The 17,886-nt window shown below is 37.2% G+C and overlaps 1 protein-coding gene across 2 annotated transcripts in view; it reads left to right on the forward strand.

Annotated features, from left to right (window-relative positions):
* Positions 1 to 17,886, forward strand: part of SAMD5 (sterile alpha motif domain containing 5) — a 372,001-nt gene that overhangs the window by 299,440 nt on the left and 54,675 nt on the right. The window contains exon 3 of one of the 2 annotated variants that reach the window (XM_067542376.1): positions 12,525 to 12,805. The exons of the other annotated variant lie outside the window; for it this stretch is intronic. Within the exon in view, the coding sequence (XP_067398477.1) occupies positions 12,525 to 12,581 (57 nt within the window). The 3' untranslated portion in view covers positions 12,582 to 12,805. Of the gene's footprint in view, positions 1 to 12,524; positions 12,806 to 17,886 lie in introns of those variants that run through there. 2 annotated transcript variants of the gene reach the window in all.

Genomic DNA, 17,886 nt, shown 5'->3' on the forward strand with positions numbered 1-17,886 from the left:
TCACCTGGAAAGAGGTGTTGAGGACAGCCAAGCCAGATGCATAACCCCACAGCACTGCACACTGGTCTGCAGAGCAGGTCTGGGACACCAGGGAGATCAGTATGGATCAGCTTTAGGAACAGTACAATTTGTGTACCTCCTCCTTGCACACAGAGGTCTAGGGGAGACATTGCTTTCAGAGGTAGTTACTGTCAGTGCTCCCACCAGAAATGGTTTGGCTCTGCACCATCCTGTGACATTTAACTTGCATAATCTAGCCTGTAAGTATCATACTAGTTGAAAATGAAAGACTCAATAGATCATTGAACCAATATCCCTTCCAGAGCAATAGAAAATATTGAGGTGGATCTGACTAATTTGTAGGAAAAATTGAACTTTTCTTAGAGTTTATAAAGCAGATTAGTGATTTTTATCTTTGTGCTAAGGGAAGGAAAGATTTCTGTGCTTGTTTGCTCTGATATATATTTCCATATTAATTTCTTTTTAGGATGGTTTTGAGAAGGGCTCATTTCCGGTTGTATGAAAATTCAAGCTTAGCCTCTGGGCAAAGATATTTAAAACAAAAGTTAGGTCATCTACTCCTGGTCATAATTTAAAGTTGGCTCTGAATGCTAGAAACTACTTTTCATACCATTAGGATAAAAGGTACTTTTCCTCTTTTAAGTGGCATTTTAGATTGTAGCTATATCATGTCTTATAGTTAACAGCCTTAGGATAGTCTATCTCCTGTCATAGTGACAAAGTATTTCTCAAACTGTTTCCAGTTTTCATTGCTATACTGACTTTTAGATTTCACATTGTCTAAGTTGTTCAGCTGTCTATCCCCTTGTCAATAACATTCTTGATGGGCAATGACTTTGGAACCTTGTACAGAATTTCATTCCAAATGATTGATTTTTTTTTTAATGGTCTGAGCCCATTAAAGCACTCTCTTCCACTTCCCTCCGTTTGTAAATTGTGCCAACTCAGATTTTCTTAGATCCATACCTACTTATTGTCATGCAAATTACACCCCTTACTCATCACCTCTGAAACTGACCCATTGAATTGTTGCAGGCTGATTTGGTAGAATGTACACATTGAAGAACTTGTAAGTCAAAGTAGTCAGTGGCTAAGTTTAACTCGTATCTTCCTTTTAGTTGAGTTTTCCTGTTACGTTCCTGGCTTACTGCCTGTAGCCTGTGGTTATACAGTTTTGACCCATAAGACTCAACCCTTTTCCTTCTCTATTTAATAGGTACAACAATCACTTGGATTTTGAATGACATGCTTTACAAAATTGAGTTGAAATCTGACAACTGGTGATAGTAGTTACACACAATGGTATCTGATTACTTCGTATTGTTCATCTTTTAAACAAATAGCACTGCATGTTCAATAAGTCAGATTCACTCCAGTCTGGACAGAGTTATTTAACCAGATGCAGCTTCAGGGAGGAGATATTTTTTCCCCCTAAAATGTATAAGCCCTCATAATTGAGTCCACAGAAGGCAAAAAAGTGTACCCAGGTTTGTGGGGTTGTTTGTTTGTTTGTTTGTTTTTCATTTTTTGGCACTGGTACAGTATTGGGGCAGAGAGGTGTGGGTCACATTCTGTTGACTCATGGACACTATTTTCATCTTGGAAAGGAGCAGTTGGTTTTGTGTGTGTGGGGAAAAGGGGTTGATGACCCTCCTTACACCAGTGAATGAGTGATGCTGGTCTGATTTTCTAATTACTCTGGAAATCTGTTGAGAATACATTTTTTTTCAGTTGTGTATAAATATACATAAAATTGAAGTAACTTGCACATCAGTTTGTTCTGTAAAAGGGTAGAAAATGCAAAAACAAGCTAAGAATCAGCTTAGAAATTTTTTAATGTTCAGTTTATTTTAAATGCCCCCTGATAGTCATTACTTTTAAATTTTGTTTGTTTAGTTTTGAGGTCTTGATTCTAAGTGCATATTCCTTCAAAGAGTGTTTCACTACCTACTATATACCAAGGAAGATATCCAGCAAATTAAGTAAAGCACAATAAAAATGACTTAGGAAACAGCAAAGTAAAATGTGCCTAATACTACAGTGAATTAAATCTAGAACTTTTTTCTGTGTTCTCTGGTTATCTTCAAGGTCCCTTTTTCCATTTCATATTTTAAAATATGGTGTGAGTAAACAGAGTTTAAAACTTAAATGTAAACATTATATACATTGTATACATTCATAATTACTGTAAAGTTGAGATGGTATTTCAAAAATCTATAAATCACATCCCAATAAAACTCTCATTGGATAGCAGTGGGATAGTGCAGATTCTGCTTTAATCTTGACCTATAAAATTCTTACCCAAAATGAGATTGGGAGAGAGAAAAATCTGGCATTAATGCAAGTTTGTATGTATGTATGTAAGTCTGTGTGAGGAAGTATAATAGGAAAACATTTTAATGAGATATTGAATGCAAAAAGGGCATAGTGGCATTTTTGTGCTTTACAATTTATCCTTTTAATGACAGAATTAATCCAGGAGTTCCACAAATTATAAAGTGTAAAATATATAATGCCATGCAAAAAATTCCATTTTTCTAGTGAATACTGTTAATGGGGGTGATGCTTTTGATTTTATATTTCTTAAAATTTGGTGTCCTTATTTTTCAAAATATCCTTTTTTGGGGACTTATTTTGTAGCATTTCAAATCTGATGCTTATTGGTGAGGGATTAATGTAGAGACATCCAAAACAGTTGAAAAAAACATCACTGCCTGATATTAAAAGAAGTAAAAAAACCCAAAAACATTGATTTTTCTTTTACACCCATGTTTCAGCATTTCCAGAGTCAGAAAATGATTCCTCTCTGGTTATCAAAAGCAGCCTTAACACTATGGGATGCCTTTGTAAGAAGAGTGCTTGAAGATTCCTTGCTATTTCTCATCTAACTGTGGAACTGTCATATTGATTGACTTGAAAATTTCATGAGAAGAAGTAATTTCTTATCAGGATTTTCCTGTGGTAAACCTCTGGGTAAAACTTTTCTCACCAGATTTCAGTTAAATCAGTGTTGACCTTGCATTTTCCAGTTGAAAACATCACTTTATCTTGGCACTTCCTTTCTTTTTTATTTTTCCTGGTGCCTCTTTAAAGTTATTCTTCACACCTCCCAAAATTTAAAAAACAATCTTTTACAAATGTGTACAAAATATATTGTTACTATATTTCAACTCAGTACAGTTCAGTTTCTAATTTAAAGACTAAAGGATGCTGTCATAAGACCCAAAGCACTCCCCCCTTCTGTGTCTAAAAACCCCACTGAAATCATCTGTTAATTACTCAGTTGCTAATTAACCCACCCACCATCTAGTTCCATAAATTCAAGGCTAGTAAAATGGCGTTTGATACATCTAAAAAAATTAGTTGTCAGTGGAGAACAGTCACTGAATGTGGGTGTTTCTTGGGGATTCTGCAAGGAGCAGTACTAGTTCTGATGGTATTTAACATTTTCATCTATAATCTGAAGATAAATATAAAACCACTGCTGATAAAATTGGGGCAACTTGCACCCCAAATCCAGTGGGGGCTATGGTAGGTACCGGTTCTTCAAACCTTAACTAGGGTTTTTTTTCCTGTGGTTACAGGTTCATAATCACTTCAGTTCAGAACAAGCGCCCCCACGCACAGTCTTCCCTTTATAGAGCCTGGCCCTTTTCATCTTCAGATTCTGAGAAGAAATCAGTAGCAATAGTCCCTTCCTCAGGGCATGGCTTCAAAAAGATGGGATTTTGCATAACTGGGAGGGGGTGGAGAATTTTCATTCATCTTCCCCTGGATATTTCAAAGGAAATCCACTTCACATGTATTGTCCCAAAAATCCAGTCTTGTCTGCCATATTGTTCAGCATAGTCCTTTGATCATCCAGGCCTTCAGTAATACATAACCTGTGCTTCAATACAGTGGATTCCAAAGATAGTTAAATTTAGTAAAATAAGGTTTTTCAGGGATATTGCAGGAAATTACCACTTCTGTCATAAATGGTAAATAAAGGTGAGGACAAGAACAGTCATACAGAGTGAGCTGGATTGCTTAATAAGATGAGCCCATTTAAACAATGTGTTTTGATACAGCCAAATGCAAAGTTTCATATGTAGGATCAAGGAATGCAGGTTATATGTACAGAATGGTGGACTGTATCCTGGAAAGTGAAATTTAGGAATTATAGGGGGCAAGCAACTCAACATGAGCTCCCAGGGCAATGTGGTGCAAAAATGGGTTAATGCAATCCTTGGATGTATAAAGAGAGGGGTAGGGAGGTAATTTTTACCTCTGCATACAGGATTGCTGAGACTGATACTGGAATACTGAGTACAGTTCTGCTGTCCACCTTTTAAATTGGGTATTGGAAAATTGAAGAGAAGGCAGAAAAAAGCCACAAGTGAGTTGAAGGCTGCAGAAAAGACTTTATAGTGAGAGAGTTAAAGAGTTCAGTCTATTTAGCTGACCAGGAGGTGACTTGACTACAGCATATAGGTACTTTCGTGGGGAGAAAATACTGGGTATTAAAGGGCTCTTTAAACTAGTAGAAACAGAGAACAAGAACCAGTGGCTGGCAGCTGAAGCCAGACAATTCAAATAGGAAATTAGGTACAAGTCTATGATTGTGAGGGTAATTAAGCACTAGGACAAACTACCCAGTGGAGTGGTAGATTCTCCATCTTTTCATGTCCTTAAATCAAGACTGGATACCTTTAGCCAAACACAGTTTATTGGGCTCCGCAGAGGGATAACTGGGTGAAATTTTATGGCTAACAATAGACAGAAGGTCAGACTAGATGATCTAATGGTTTGTTTTGGCCCCTAAATTCTGAGAAACTATGAAAACTTTCAGTCAACTATACTGATGGGAGCTAACAGATACATGTGGGTTGGCGGGAGGTTTCTATCCCTTTCACATATTTTAGGTTCGTAAATTCAATTTATTTCATAATCCTGCAGTCCAGCTTCTTTACTAGTTGCAATCCTCAGCGATGTGAGCTGCTGACTTTCTTTTAGATTTCCTTTCCTGTGGGTGGGTTATGAGGCCATCACTACATTCTACTGTGTTTCCCATATCCCTCCTCAGATCGTTAGCTGCCATCATAGCACCTTGAAAGAAGGCAGGTAACCAGCCTCATCCAAGGTTATTTTCAGTGTTGAACCATGAATTGGCTGCTGGCAGGTATGTGTTGTGCAAATGCATGAACCCATCACCCTTTGGCATACATGTTACCTGTGTCATGTAAGAGGTCCACTATTTTGGGGAGGTGAAGCATGGAAAGTGTATTTATCCTTAGGTTTACATTTTCTGTTGGAACATTACTTTTAAGGTGGGCTATATTTTGCTCATTAAGTGATTTAAAGACCTTTCTGGTCTCACAACTTTACACTTATATAAAACAGAACAAAACAAGTTAGTAACTTCAAAAAGTGTTAGATGGGGAGTGTCTCGGTTGGATTGTCTTTCTCTTATATCTCCTCTGACAGCTGACCTTTTGTCTTGATTTCTGTTCCTGTTGTGAAATGCATTGAATGTGTGGAGGGTTGAACTTAATGTAGTTTTTATGTGATTTTTGGAGTAGACCTAAGTAAAAATATGAGGAAGATCATGTATAGTACTGCTTTATGTTTCGTGGCTGGACAGCCTGACCACAGCTAGTTTTCAGCAGGCACTAATCCAGTTGTGGTGGGGAGCTAGATTCAAAATATGTTTGAGCAGAGTGATGTGAACTATTATCTTTCATAAAATTGTTTCTTCCTGAACCCAAGAGAGAAGATTCCTTTGCTAATCTGACTCCATTTTATTCCCAGAGAAAACTTGCACTGCTGTTGATGGGAGAGCCTTTATTTTCTGGAATGTGAATTCAGCAACAACTCTGTACAAAGTTAAGAGGGAGACACTGTTAATAGTTGAGTTAATATTGAGAAATAGAAGTGCTCTTAAGTACTCTTTGAGCAGTTGGTTGTCTTCAATCTGACCGCAGTTTACATATTGGTTTTGATTTCTCCAGATGCAGAACAAGGAATGAAACTAACTGAAGTTAGTATAAAAATGGGTGCACTGAATCTTTTCTTCATGCTAGAAATACTATTATTAGGGTTATTCTATTCTTGCTTAAAAACAAAAACAAAAACCCAAAATTCAGAGTGTGATGGATTTAGTGGTCTAAGCACAGACTTGGCAGAAGCCAAGAACTGAGATTAATTTGAGCTCTGACATTGACACTGTAGGACCAGGGCAATTTCCTGAGCAATTTTCTTCCCTGCTTCACAGAGGTGTTAAGAAGTGTCAATATTTTTACACATTTTGAACATAAGAGTGGCCATACTGGGTCAGACCAATGGTCCATCTAGCTCAGTATCCTGTCCTTTGACAGTGGCCAGAGTCAGATGCTTCATAGGGAATGAACAGTAAGGGGCAATTATCGAGTGATTCATCCAGTCCCAGCTTCTGGCAAACAGAGGCATAGGGACACCAGAACACTGGGTTGCATCCCTGACCATTTTGGCTAAAGGCTGTTGATGGAACTCTCCTCCATGAACTTATCTACTTCTTTTTTTGAACCTCATTACATTTCTACACATCACTCCCCCGGGCAACAAGTTCTATAGGTTGACTATGCATTGTCTGAAGAAGAACTTCCTTTTGCTTGGTTTTTAAACCTGCTGCCTCTTAATTTTATTGGGTGACTCCTGGTTTGTGTGTTATGTGAAAGGGTAGATAACATTTTCCTATTCACTTTCTCTACACCATTCATGATTTTATAGACCTCTATCATCTCTCCTCTTAGTTATCTTTTTTCTAAACTGAACAGTCCTTGTCTCTTTAATCTCTCCTCATATGAAAGCTGTTCCATATCCTTAATCATTTTTGTTGCCCTTCTTGTACCTTTGCTGCTTCTAATATTTTTTTTTTGAGATGGAGTGACCATAACTGCACACAGTATTCAAGGTATAGGCATATCATGGATTTATGCAATGGCACTGTAATATGTTCTGTCTTATTATCTGTCCCTTTCCTAATGATTCATTTTGTTAGCATTTTTGACTGCCCTATATGTTAACCGGATGCTTTCAGAGAACTATCCACAATGATTCCAAGAACTGTTTCTTGAGTGGTAACAGCTAATTTAGACCCTATCATTTTGTTTGTATAGTTGCGATTACATTGTCCAATGTGCATTACTTTGCATTTATCAACATTGAATTTATGTGCCATTTTGTTCCCCAATCACCTAGTTTTGTGAGAACCCTTTGTAACTCTTCACAGTCTGCTTTCAACTTAACTGTATTGAGTAATTTTGTATTGTCTGCAAACTTAGCCAGCTCACTGTTTAACTCTTTTTCCAGATAATTTATAAATATATTGAACAGGGAGTTGTCCCAGTTCAGATCCAAGGTGTCCCCTGCTATTTACCTCTCTCCGTTCTGAAAACTGACCATTCATTCCTACCCTTTCTTTCTTATCTTTTAACTAGTTACTGATCTGGGAGAGGACTTTCCTTGTTATCTCATGACTGCTTAGTTTGCTTAAGAACCTTTGGTGAGGGACCTTGTCGAAGGCTTTCTGAAAATCCAAGTACATTATAACAACTGGATCACCATGTGATTTCCCTTTATGAAAGCCTTGTTGACTCTTCCCCAACATATTGTGTTCATCTATGTGTCTGATAATTCTGTTCTTCACTGTAGTTTCAATCAATTTGGCTGGTGCTGAAGTTAGGCTTACTGGCTTGTAATTGCCAGGATCATCTGTGTAATCTTTATTAAAAATCAGCCTTACATCAGCCTATCCTCCAGTCATCTGATAGAGGCTGATTTAGGCGATCGTTTAGATACCACAGTTAGTAGTTCTCCAAACTTGATCATCTAGTTGTACTTCAACAAATTATTCCTGTTAGTTTTTGTGTCTTTCGCTAGTTGCTCTTCAAATTCTTTTTTGGCTTGCCTAATTATACTTTTACACTTGACAAGCCAGAGTTTATGCACCTTTCCATTTTCCTTAGTAGGATTTGAGTTCCAGTTTTTAAAGGATGCCTTTTTGCCTCTCACCACCTCTTTTACTTTGTTTAGCACAGGTGGCATTTTTAGTCTTGGGGAGCATACATTTAGTTTGAGCCTCTGTTATGGTGTTTTTAAATAGTCTCCATGCAGTTTCTAGGCATTTCACCCTTGTGACTGATCCTTTTAATTTTCATTTAACCAGCTTCCTCATTTTGTATAGTTCCCCTTTTTGAAGTTAAATGCTACTATGGTGGGTTTCTTTGGTATTTTTCCCCCCTACACAAATGTTCAATTTAGTTACATTATGGTTGCTATTACTGAGCGGTTCAACTATGTTCACCTCTTGGACCAGATCCTGTGCATCATTTAGAACTAAATAAAAAATTGTCTTTCCCCTTGTGGGTTCCAGGGTTAGCTGCTCCAAGAAGCAGTCATTAATGTCTAGAAATTTTATCTCTGCATCCCATCCTGAGGTGGCACTTACCCAATCAATATGGGGATAGTTGAGATCCCCCCATTATTATTGGGTTTTCTTTTTTGGAGTCTGTCTAATCTCCCTGAACATTTCACAATCACCATCACCATCCTGGTCAGGTTGTCAGTAGTATTTTCCTGCTGCTATACTCTTATTACTCAAGCATGGAATTTCTATCCTTAGAGATTCTATGGTACAGTTTGATTCATTTAAGATTTTTTCTATATTTAACTATACTTTCTTTCATAAATAATGGCACTCCTCCATCAACATGACATACTCTGTCATTCCTAAATGAAACTTTACTATATTAGTGCTTGATATTATTTTCTTTTAGTGTATTTTTCTTACTATTAATATATAATATTTTAATAGTAATACCATATAGTTCTGAAACTCTTTTTATGGATAGCAAAAGCTTCTTATCCAATTTTCTTCCTGACGTAAATGTTGACAGTTGTTACTTTTCTGTGGATCTGAACTATATTCCAGCTCTGCACACATTTTTGGACCCCATATTTACCTTTGACTACATTTGATTGCATCTTCTCTGGTCCGTAATATACACTGCAGAATTATAATGCAGAGTCCATAACTGATAAATGCATTTGTTAAATATAATTTCCCATAAGCTGTGTTTTCATGAGACCATCCAAGCTACCATGTAACAATATACTAAATTCTCTTACGTGAAAATCACTGCTCTGTTTATAGAAATAATTTTGTGAGTTGATTTTTACACAAAACTGCTGACAAAAACAATGAATGCTAATAGATAAATTCCCCCCTCCCCAGGTTCGTATTTGATCATAAATTTTTACTAAATACAGATTGAAGAACTATGTGCTGAACATAAACTTCCAGGGGAAAATTCTCTTTCAAGGAGTTTTGTAAACCCATACAAATTACTTCTTGGGTTATTTACATTTAGGTTGAGGTCATTATAAGGATAATTTGTTATTTAGTAATTTGTCAGGTTATGGGACATTAATCCTCCAATACGTCTTTAATTAGGACAGATGAACTAAATAATTCATAGTAAGACTTGGCCTGAAAACATTTGTAATACTCAATTATACCATTTTACATGCAGTGACAAATTGTTTTTTTATGTAGTCTGGAAATAGTGGGACTTAATTAATTACCTTCAAGGTTTAAGACATCTGCAGTGGATTCTTTAAATGCATTAAACGGGAGATTCATAGAATGGCTAAAAAGTGAGTTCAGCACCTCGGGATTGTGCAAATTCACTAACGTGCTAATGTCGTCAACTGGCTACTGGATGTCGCATTAACGACCTCCCAATAAAGTAGCAACAGGCTGAAGATCAGCTATGAAAAAGTGGAAAACAATGTTATAGAGAAAAAACATGAAGCAGTTTTAAAAAAGAGAAAGAGAATGAGTGAGTAGCGGCTAACGTGTTGAGTTCCTAATATCTGTTGCAAGCTACCCTGCTGGAAAATATTCAGGCATGTATAGCTGATGATTTTTTTTTTTTTTTTTTTTTTTTTTTTAAAGAAAACTCAGAAGTTCGATGTGTTAAGAGACCTACTTAGCATTTCTTAATCATCTAGCCCATGAAATGGAAATTTTAGCTGAGAAAGGATATAGTAAATAGAGTCCAATGACAGGTAAGCTAGAAAAGCAAACTGTGTGTAGACATTTTAAAAAAAATTATGTAAATTCATTTTTCTTTATTCTGAAGCCACTTTGTAGCAAAAATGTGCCCAACTAAATGTAAAGAACTTACTATAAGGGGGGAGAGACTTTTTCAAAAATATGAGAAAATTCTGTAAGCCAAGAATTCATGCTCTTCAGTGAGTTATGTATATCTTTTGATGATGGAAATATGAATTAGGCTCTTTCTGCGTTTGTAATTGGAGAGTAGATCAGATGGTGATGGTTTTGTACTGTGTAAAGAGATGTTCATTTAAATCCATGGGTTAAGAGATGGTATTCACTCTAAGAATGGGGTACGTGTTTGCTCCACCATTTTTGTTGTCTTTTTAAATATGTTGGAATGAATCTGGACTTTAAAAATAGGTAGGGTATCAATACTTTCCTTGTTCATGATATCTTTCTTACACTTTCAGGACATGTTTGAGCAGAACAGCCAGTGTAAAGGTAGTACTAGGAAAATTTAAACTGACCTTCTATATACCTGTTTCATAGGGATGCATATTCACTTCTATGTTTATATAAGTACTAAGGGGAAAACTGTGTGATATACTTCCCCTGTGGGAAAAGCACTAGGAGTGAAGCAATAGGAAGAAGGAAGAAGGGCTTGGAACACTGGGAGATGAGTGATAGGAATCTTCTGATTGTAAAGGAATTAACCAGTGCCCTGTAAGCAAACACCACTTCTAAAAATATGAGTAGTACCTAGCCAGCTGTCTTACTTAGTAGATGATCTTCATGACTATTTCACTGGTAGTGAGCAAAATAAAATATTTCTCCCCATTAATGTGGCTCCAGAAAGTCTGGAGGTAGCTGTTGCTATTCAGATTATATTTGTCATATATAGAAAGTTATAAACTAACATACTTTTTAATTGAGAGATCTAGAACAGGATACCGGGAGACGGTATGATCATGAGACACATATGAGTGTGAAAAAACTTAAGTTAATACAAGACATTTAGCAAAGAGGATAAGATACCCAGATGCAACAGGTACAAGAAAGTGAAATGTGAAATATAGTTATCCAAATATTATAGATATGTAGTGAGTTCTTACTGATCTTGTTCAGTTGAAGCAGATAGGTGGCTCATGCTGAGGTTGTATATTGTGTCTGGCTTGCAGGCAAAAAAAAAAAAAAAAAAAAGTCTCATGGCTTAGTGGTTTCTGTCATCCTGCATAGATATTTTTCTCAAGGAGAAAGCAGTGAGCTGTTACACACAACCAGTCATACTGAGTCAGATTTTTCTCTTTGATATCTACTGATACATTTTCTTATGTGAGCCAGAGAAATTTATAGACAAGACAAACGAGCGTTTTAGTGAAAGAGTTAGGGGTGATTACAGTAGTTACAATGAATTCCCTTGACAATCTTTCAATTCATTTATCAAAGCATTGGCAGTGCCCATTTAAAGGCAAGTGGAACAAAAATAGATGTTAACACAAAAAGTTAATGTGCCCAGAAGACTTCTGTAAATAAAAAGTTATAAAACATAAAAGCCGAACTTTAAGCTCTCTTGCCTTTTCTTCAGGTTTCTTTCTATTTCCGTTTTTTGCTTTGATATGGTGAAAGTCTGTTTGATGATCACGGTTAGGTAATTAGTTAAATGTGTTACAGTTTTAAAAAACTCCACCACAGCACTACATAAAGAAAAATAAGGAAATTGAAATGGTGTGTGAGAGAGAGATAGGAAAGCAGCTTGTCTGTTAATGGCTGGGTGAGAGTGTGCTTAGTTAATAGTGTTTATTCTGTGCACGAGGTAGAGTTGGCTGACACAAATGACATTTACTGATGCATCTATTATTAATAATAGTGATTTGTATTACCATAACACCCAGCCAACGTTGGGACTCCATTGTTCCCTCTGCAGTACACACACATAGTGAGAGACAATCCCTGCCTCCAAAGGGCTTAAAATCTAAACAGACAAGGAAAAGGTTAAGAGGAGAAATAGAAATGAAGTGACGTGCCCTAGATCGACGGCTAAGTCAGGGGCAAAGCCTGGGAATGGAACCTAGGTCTCCCAAACCTCAGTCCAGTGCCAAGATGACCCATGACCCGTTAAGTGTATGGGACAGAAGTTAGGGCTCTGACTGAGGTCATTGTGTTCATTCTCACTGTAGCACAGTTTTTCAAGGCCAATGCCATAGTTGTAGTAAAGATTGTGAGACAAAACTGGGAGGATTTTCTTAATGGGTTTCCTAATTTCTTAATAGTTTGCATGAGTACTGTGTGCATGTCTATATCCCCTATCTGTGGCGTATTTAATGAGGTGGAGGGAGATGGTGTTTGTTGTTGCAGAGGACTAGGTGTGACTTTGCCTAGTAGCTAGGACCCCAGGTGATGGCCCAGAGATTGGTTACCCTAGCAACTGGTGATCAGGAGGCCCGTCCCATCTTGGAAATCAGCTGATTCTGACCAGTAGGACAAGAAAGGGCTGAGGAGAGAGGACCCCGACGACCTGACCAGCTCGTTTCAGACAGTGGAGGAACAAAGGATAGAAGAGAGAGGGCCCAGATGACCGTTTGGCTTGGGACCGAAGACAAAGGATGAAGGAGGGACTGTTGGGGAAGGTGATCTAGGAGGATTGATTAGAAGGAGGAGTCTTCTGGACTGGGAACTGAGAGAAGTCTGAGCCACCTGGATGGGGGATAGGCCCAGATGGACAGTGCTTAAAGTTTCTAGGCCCGAGGACCCTGAGAACTTCCTGTGCTATGTTCAGATGTTCAATAAACTCTTCTGTTTTACACTGGCTGAGAGTCACTGCTGTCTTAGAGTTTGGGGTTGCATTGTACCCTCTGGATGTGGAGGTCCCGGCAGTCCAGAGCGAGTGGACTCCCTGAGGGAGCTCACGGAGAGAGACAGGCATACAGAAAGCTCAGATGTACAGTGCCAAGAGGTGGTGGGGCCAACGGGGCCTAACCCCAAAGAGAGAGCGCAACCTTCACGGAAGGCTGTCACACTGAAGGGGAAGGAGCCAAGGAGCAGCTTGTATAATTGTAGGGTCAAATTTAGTCCTGGTGTAGCTGTAGGTGAAGGAAGCTGCTCTGAACTTAATGGAGTAGCCCCCTGCTCCCAGCAGGGATGATGTTGGCCTATTATGTTTACTTTAAACAAGCTTTTGTGAATAAAGCTTTTCAGAGCAATTCTTCCCATTGGGGAAACAACTACCATTCTGTTTTGTTTTGCTTATGAAATAAGTTTTCTTCAAGCATTGCTTTGTTTTCAGGTACGTTTCTTTGTCATTCTCCAGTATCATTGAATTGAAAAATAATGACCACTTCTCACCCTATTTTAATTATATTTTGCATTCAACTTATTTTCAAAATCACTGGCCAGATAAATAGACATCCCAGGTATACAGTAGACTTCAAATGGATTTAAAGCAAAATCAAATATCACAGTACTGAAATGGACTGTGCTTATAAGTCGCTTTTGCAACTAGAGCAGTAATGTGAGATGCTGTTGAATGTATAAGAAATATAAAATCTGTTACTGAGTAAAATAATGTAATATGCAGCAAGGTTAGAGTTTTCCAGAAGGATGAAAACTCTGCAGCCTGTCAGGCAGGTATTGTGTTTTTTGTAGGTCTTCCTTTGTTGGATCAGCTGGCCATCAAGAACATTCTATTGGGTATAACAGCCTGCTGTGTTGCCCAGAAGGCTGAAGAAGTTTTCTGCTGGCTTGGGATAATTCCATAATATAGTGTATGCATCATGCATCCCATTAGGCCTCTGTATATGAAGATATGACCCATTACAGATTAAACGTTTGGGGTAGAGGTTAGAGCTCTGATGGACGTAATTCTTTCTGTTCATCCTCACTGCAGCACTGGTTTTTAAAAGGCCAATGCATGGCTGCAGTAGAGATGATGGACATTTTCTTCCCTACAATGGGGTTTGTGAAAGCTGATTGGTGATAGAGGTCTTAATGAACCTGGATTGTTTGTCCTCAGAAGCAGAATGTTTCTCATGATGTGTTTCTGTATCTTGTGTGGGGCAAGATCTAATTGGATTTATGTCCAATTGGCTGTTGTCACTGTATTAAAGCAGAGATTTGTCCAAGGGGAGCACAGATGACTTTTTCCATGGTTGAATTCCAGCCAGGTTTGCTTACTGACGTTCTGGATATGCTGAGGGAGTTTCGGGTCCTTAGGAATTGTGTAATAAATGCCACTAAAATCAGACAAAACTGCCCTGTTGTTTGTATATGCACATAAAGTCCATAAACAGTTATAATTGTAATATATTTAATTTACTTATCAGGTGATATCTGAGTTGCTGTTACTCAAGAGGAGTCTGGTTTTGGCAAAAGAATGTAAAACAGCGCTAGAACTCTGTCGTCTAGAATATACAGGAAATTATTCATATGCTTGCTTTGCATAAAGCATCCCTACCATATTAGAAGCTTCATTTGATGTATCTGTAATTTGACAAACTGGGAAATATAACAGGGTGTACACTTAGTAGAAGGACATAATCATAAAAGGCATATGCTTTTTGTTTTGAATTTACTAATTTAAGTGTAAGGTGTGACACAAAGATGTGGTTATCATCATATTGTAAATACTGTAAATAACACCGCACCTTAACTAAGATGGTAGCAATTACTTAAAGTTCATTAAACTAATGAAGGAGGAGGGAGGGTGGAAAGAGAGGCATGGGAGAGAATTAAGCATTATGTACGTTGTGCTTGTCTGAGCAGAAATGTAATTGCCATCCATTACTGTAATAGACTGGAGAAGGAAATGGCAGCTGTTACACCTGAAGTGACTTTTTTTTAGTAGGTAGAATAGCTTGAAAACACCTCCACTTAATTTTTCAGTTTGCCATAACACCATAAGTTGTGGATGGAAATATAAATCAAGTGATATTGCTGAATTAATAGGAAAACAGTAGCTTACTTATGGGTAGTTAAAGAAACCACTTCACTCTTAGTTAATTCTGCTCTTTCTTCCCCAGTAACATTTTACAGTATTTATCTTTCATTTACTTCTGGCTGCCAAGGACAACAGACAATGTATAAAAAAAATTATTCCAAAATAAGCTGGAGAACTCCAGTTGTCTGAATGGCTCCTTTGCCTGGATACAGTAGGTTCCTGTTGACTTTGTTAGGTGTTGAATTGTGGCTTTATTGGTTCTCTCAACACTGGGTTTGCACAGCAGCATTGAGGTTTTAAAAAGCTTCATTTTAGTTTTCAAATTCTTGTTCTTTTACATTGCCTTCTGTTATGCTCACAGAAGCATTTAAGAAGTAAAATGAAGCATTTAAAGCCTAGGGCTGCGGTATGTGCCTCCTCAGACCATGATGGCCCTGGTGTACTAAAAATATAGCTAAATTTAAACATGATAAAAAGCAACATACAGCAGGATTAATTATGCTTTTTAGGTATCTGTAGTCCTTGTTAGTCAGCTGCCTCCCAGTGCACGACCTTTCATATGTTGTTACCTATGCATATCTGTCCCAGAGTGGGAAAAAAGTCTGTATGTTTAAATGAAAAAACATGAAACTAGATGAGGTTCTTCTCAGCATTATATACTTCATACATTTTTTATCTTTCTTCTGTTGCTGCATGTTGCACTTCAGCTTCCTCCAAGAAAGCGATTAAAATCTCTTTCTCTGGCAAATTTTACCCTACAGAGTACTACATTGTGACTTTACACTATAGCTGTAAATCTTTGTCTTAAGGTATTTTTGGAGGTTTGGGTATTGAAAGTCTTTCCTCTTCCTTTTTTGCTTTGACCCCTTTGATACAATGGGGGAAAAGAAGTGTATGAAACGATTGCAGTATGAAACATGAAAAATATGAAACTTGTCTGGAGTCTGGGATTTATAAACCCAAATCCCATAAAATTCATTGAAAAGTTCCAGAAATTTGTAAAACCTTTCAAATGTAAACCTTGACTGATTTATGGTTTTGCATCTGAATTTTGTCTGAGTTGCACTTCAGCGTAGGATTTGTTTGAATAGAAATTTGGGAGCAGATCCTCAGCAGGGGGTAAATTTGTCAGTTGTATTGAAATAAGTGAAGCTAAGACAATTTAGCCCATCTGAAGATCTGCCTTCTGGAGTGTAAACCAAGGTAGAACAAACTCGAAGAAAATATCTACATGAATCTCTGCAATGTAAACCATAGCTCTTGAACTGACGCCAAATGAATTATACAGCGACTTTCATTTGTACTGGTGTCTTGTTTTATTGTACTTTTCATCCACTACTTCTCTATGCTTGGACTTTCTTTCGGCTAGGACAAGGAAAATTTCTGAAATCAGTTGACTTTTGTTTGATCTCTTCAATCTTTAGATCCTTAGTGCTATGGTGTTTGGGTTGCAAACACTGAAGGAAAGAATGTTGTTGTTAATGGTTTGTAATGGAATTAAAGAAAACAGCATGGAAAACTATTAGTTTTTGCTACAGGTTTTATAAAAAAAAGCTAGTTTATACAAAATCTGAAGTTTTGAGTTGACTTTTATTCAAAATGTACAAAAGAAATTTATTTCAAAATATATTTTAAAATGTCTCTGAACAAGAATGGATGAAAGTCTGGTTTTGATTAGCCATAAATACAGAATATATTTTAGCATGTTCAGAAAGTTGCTATTTTGAGCTATGATTCATACAGTACCTTTATATTGAATTGGTGGCCTAGTTCCATAATAAATTTCATAATGAATTAATTGTCTAATTCCATAACTTTCATAGCATACCCAATTGTTATAAGCAATTAAGCAATCTCTCAGTTAAAAACATGAGCTGCTTTTTAGCTTGGCTTCCCTACCTATTCATTATAAATACCTTTCTTGTATCAAAGTATTCCTATTTACACCTCCATTATATTAATTGAATAATTTACTATATTTTCCATGGTTCCAGTGGTTTCCTTTTGTGTATGGTGGACCTTTTTGGGTGAATATGAATAATTGTACAGTATATTACCCTATGTTAATTTAAGGACACTGAAAAGAACTGATAGGGGGAGAGAGATGGTAAGAGGGAATGCTAATATATATCATTTAGGGATATGGCAGAAAGGTTTTAGCATTTACAATAAATTCAAAATGGAAGCCTTTCTCTTTGTTTGACTACTTGTCAGTCAAGACTCTGACATATCCATGTATCATGAGGGAGAAAAATATGATGGCTCATCTACTTTAATATTACTTTGGAGAATCTCAAAGAAAGTGGAGTTTTAAATGAGAGTGAAGTCCTTTTGTTTTGCTTTTTTGACCTTAGTAAATTGTACTGCACATTTTACCTACTGCAAAAATATTGTTTCCTGTGATTCACAGACACAATTCATTACAAGTTAGATCGTGGACACATTTCTCCAGCCCGTCTTTGATTTAAAATGTCTCCAGGGTAAAAGAAGAACATGTCCATGTGTTGCATTAGATAATTCCTATTATCAAAACTCTGTGTTCAATCTAAATGACCTTTTCTTGTATTTATTGTCAGGCTAGCTTTACAACGCATTAAACTGAAGCTTTTGTGCTGGGACTGAAAAGCATGTTGTTCTGCAGAGAATGATGCTCTTCAGTTTGTTTGCTATGTACAACCCGTTTTACAGACAGCTGGCTGCTTGATCCAGGGTTTTGCGTTTTGTTTTTTTGGTTTTTGGCACAGACTTCCTAGTCTTTCAGTCTTTGCTGCTTGTTACTAAGTCAGCTGCGAAAGAAAAGCCTTTGTGCCTAAATTCTGATCATAAAGAGGGATGGATAAGTGATTATGCT

Source organism: Emydura macquarii, unplaced genomic scaffold (genome assembly GCF_026122565.2).
Source record: "Emydura macquarii macquarii isolate MOO-44397 ecotype Brisbane River unplaced genomic scaffold, CSIRO-AGI_Emac_v2 contig_705, whole genome shotgun sequence".
Classification (NCBI taxonomy): Eukaryota; Metazoa; Chordata; order Testudines; family Chelidae; genus Emydura; species Emydura macquarii.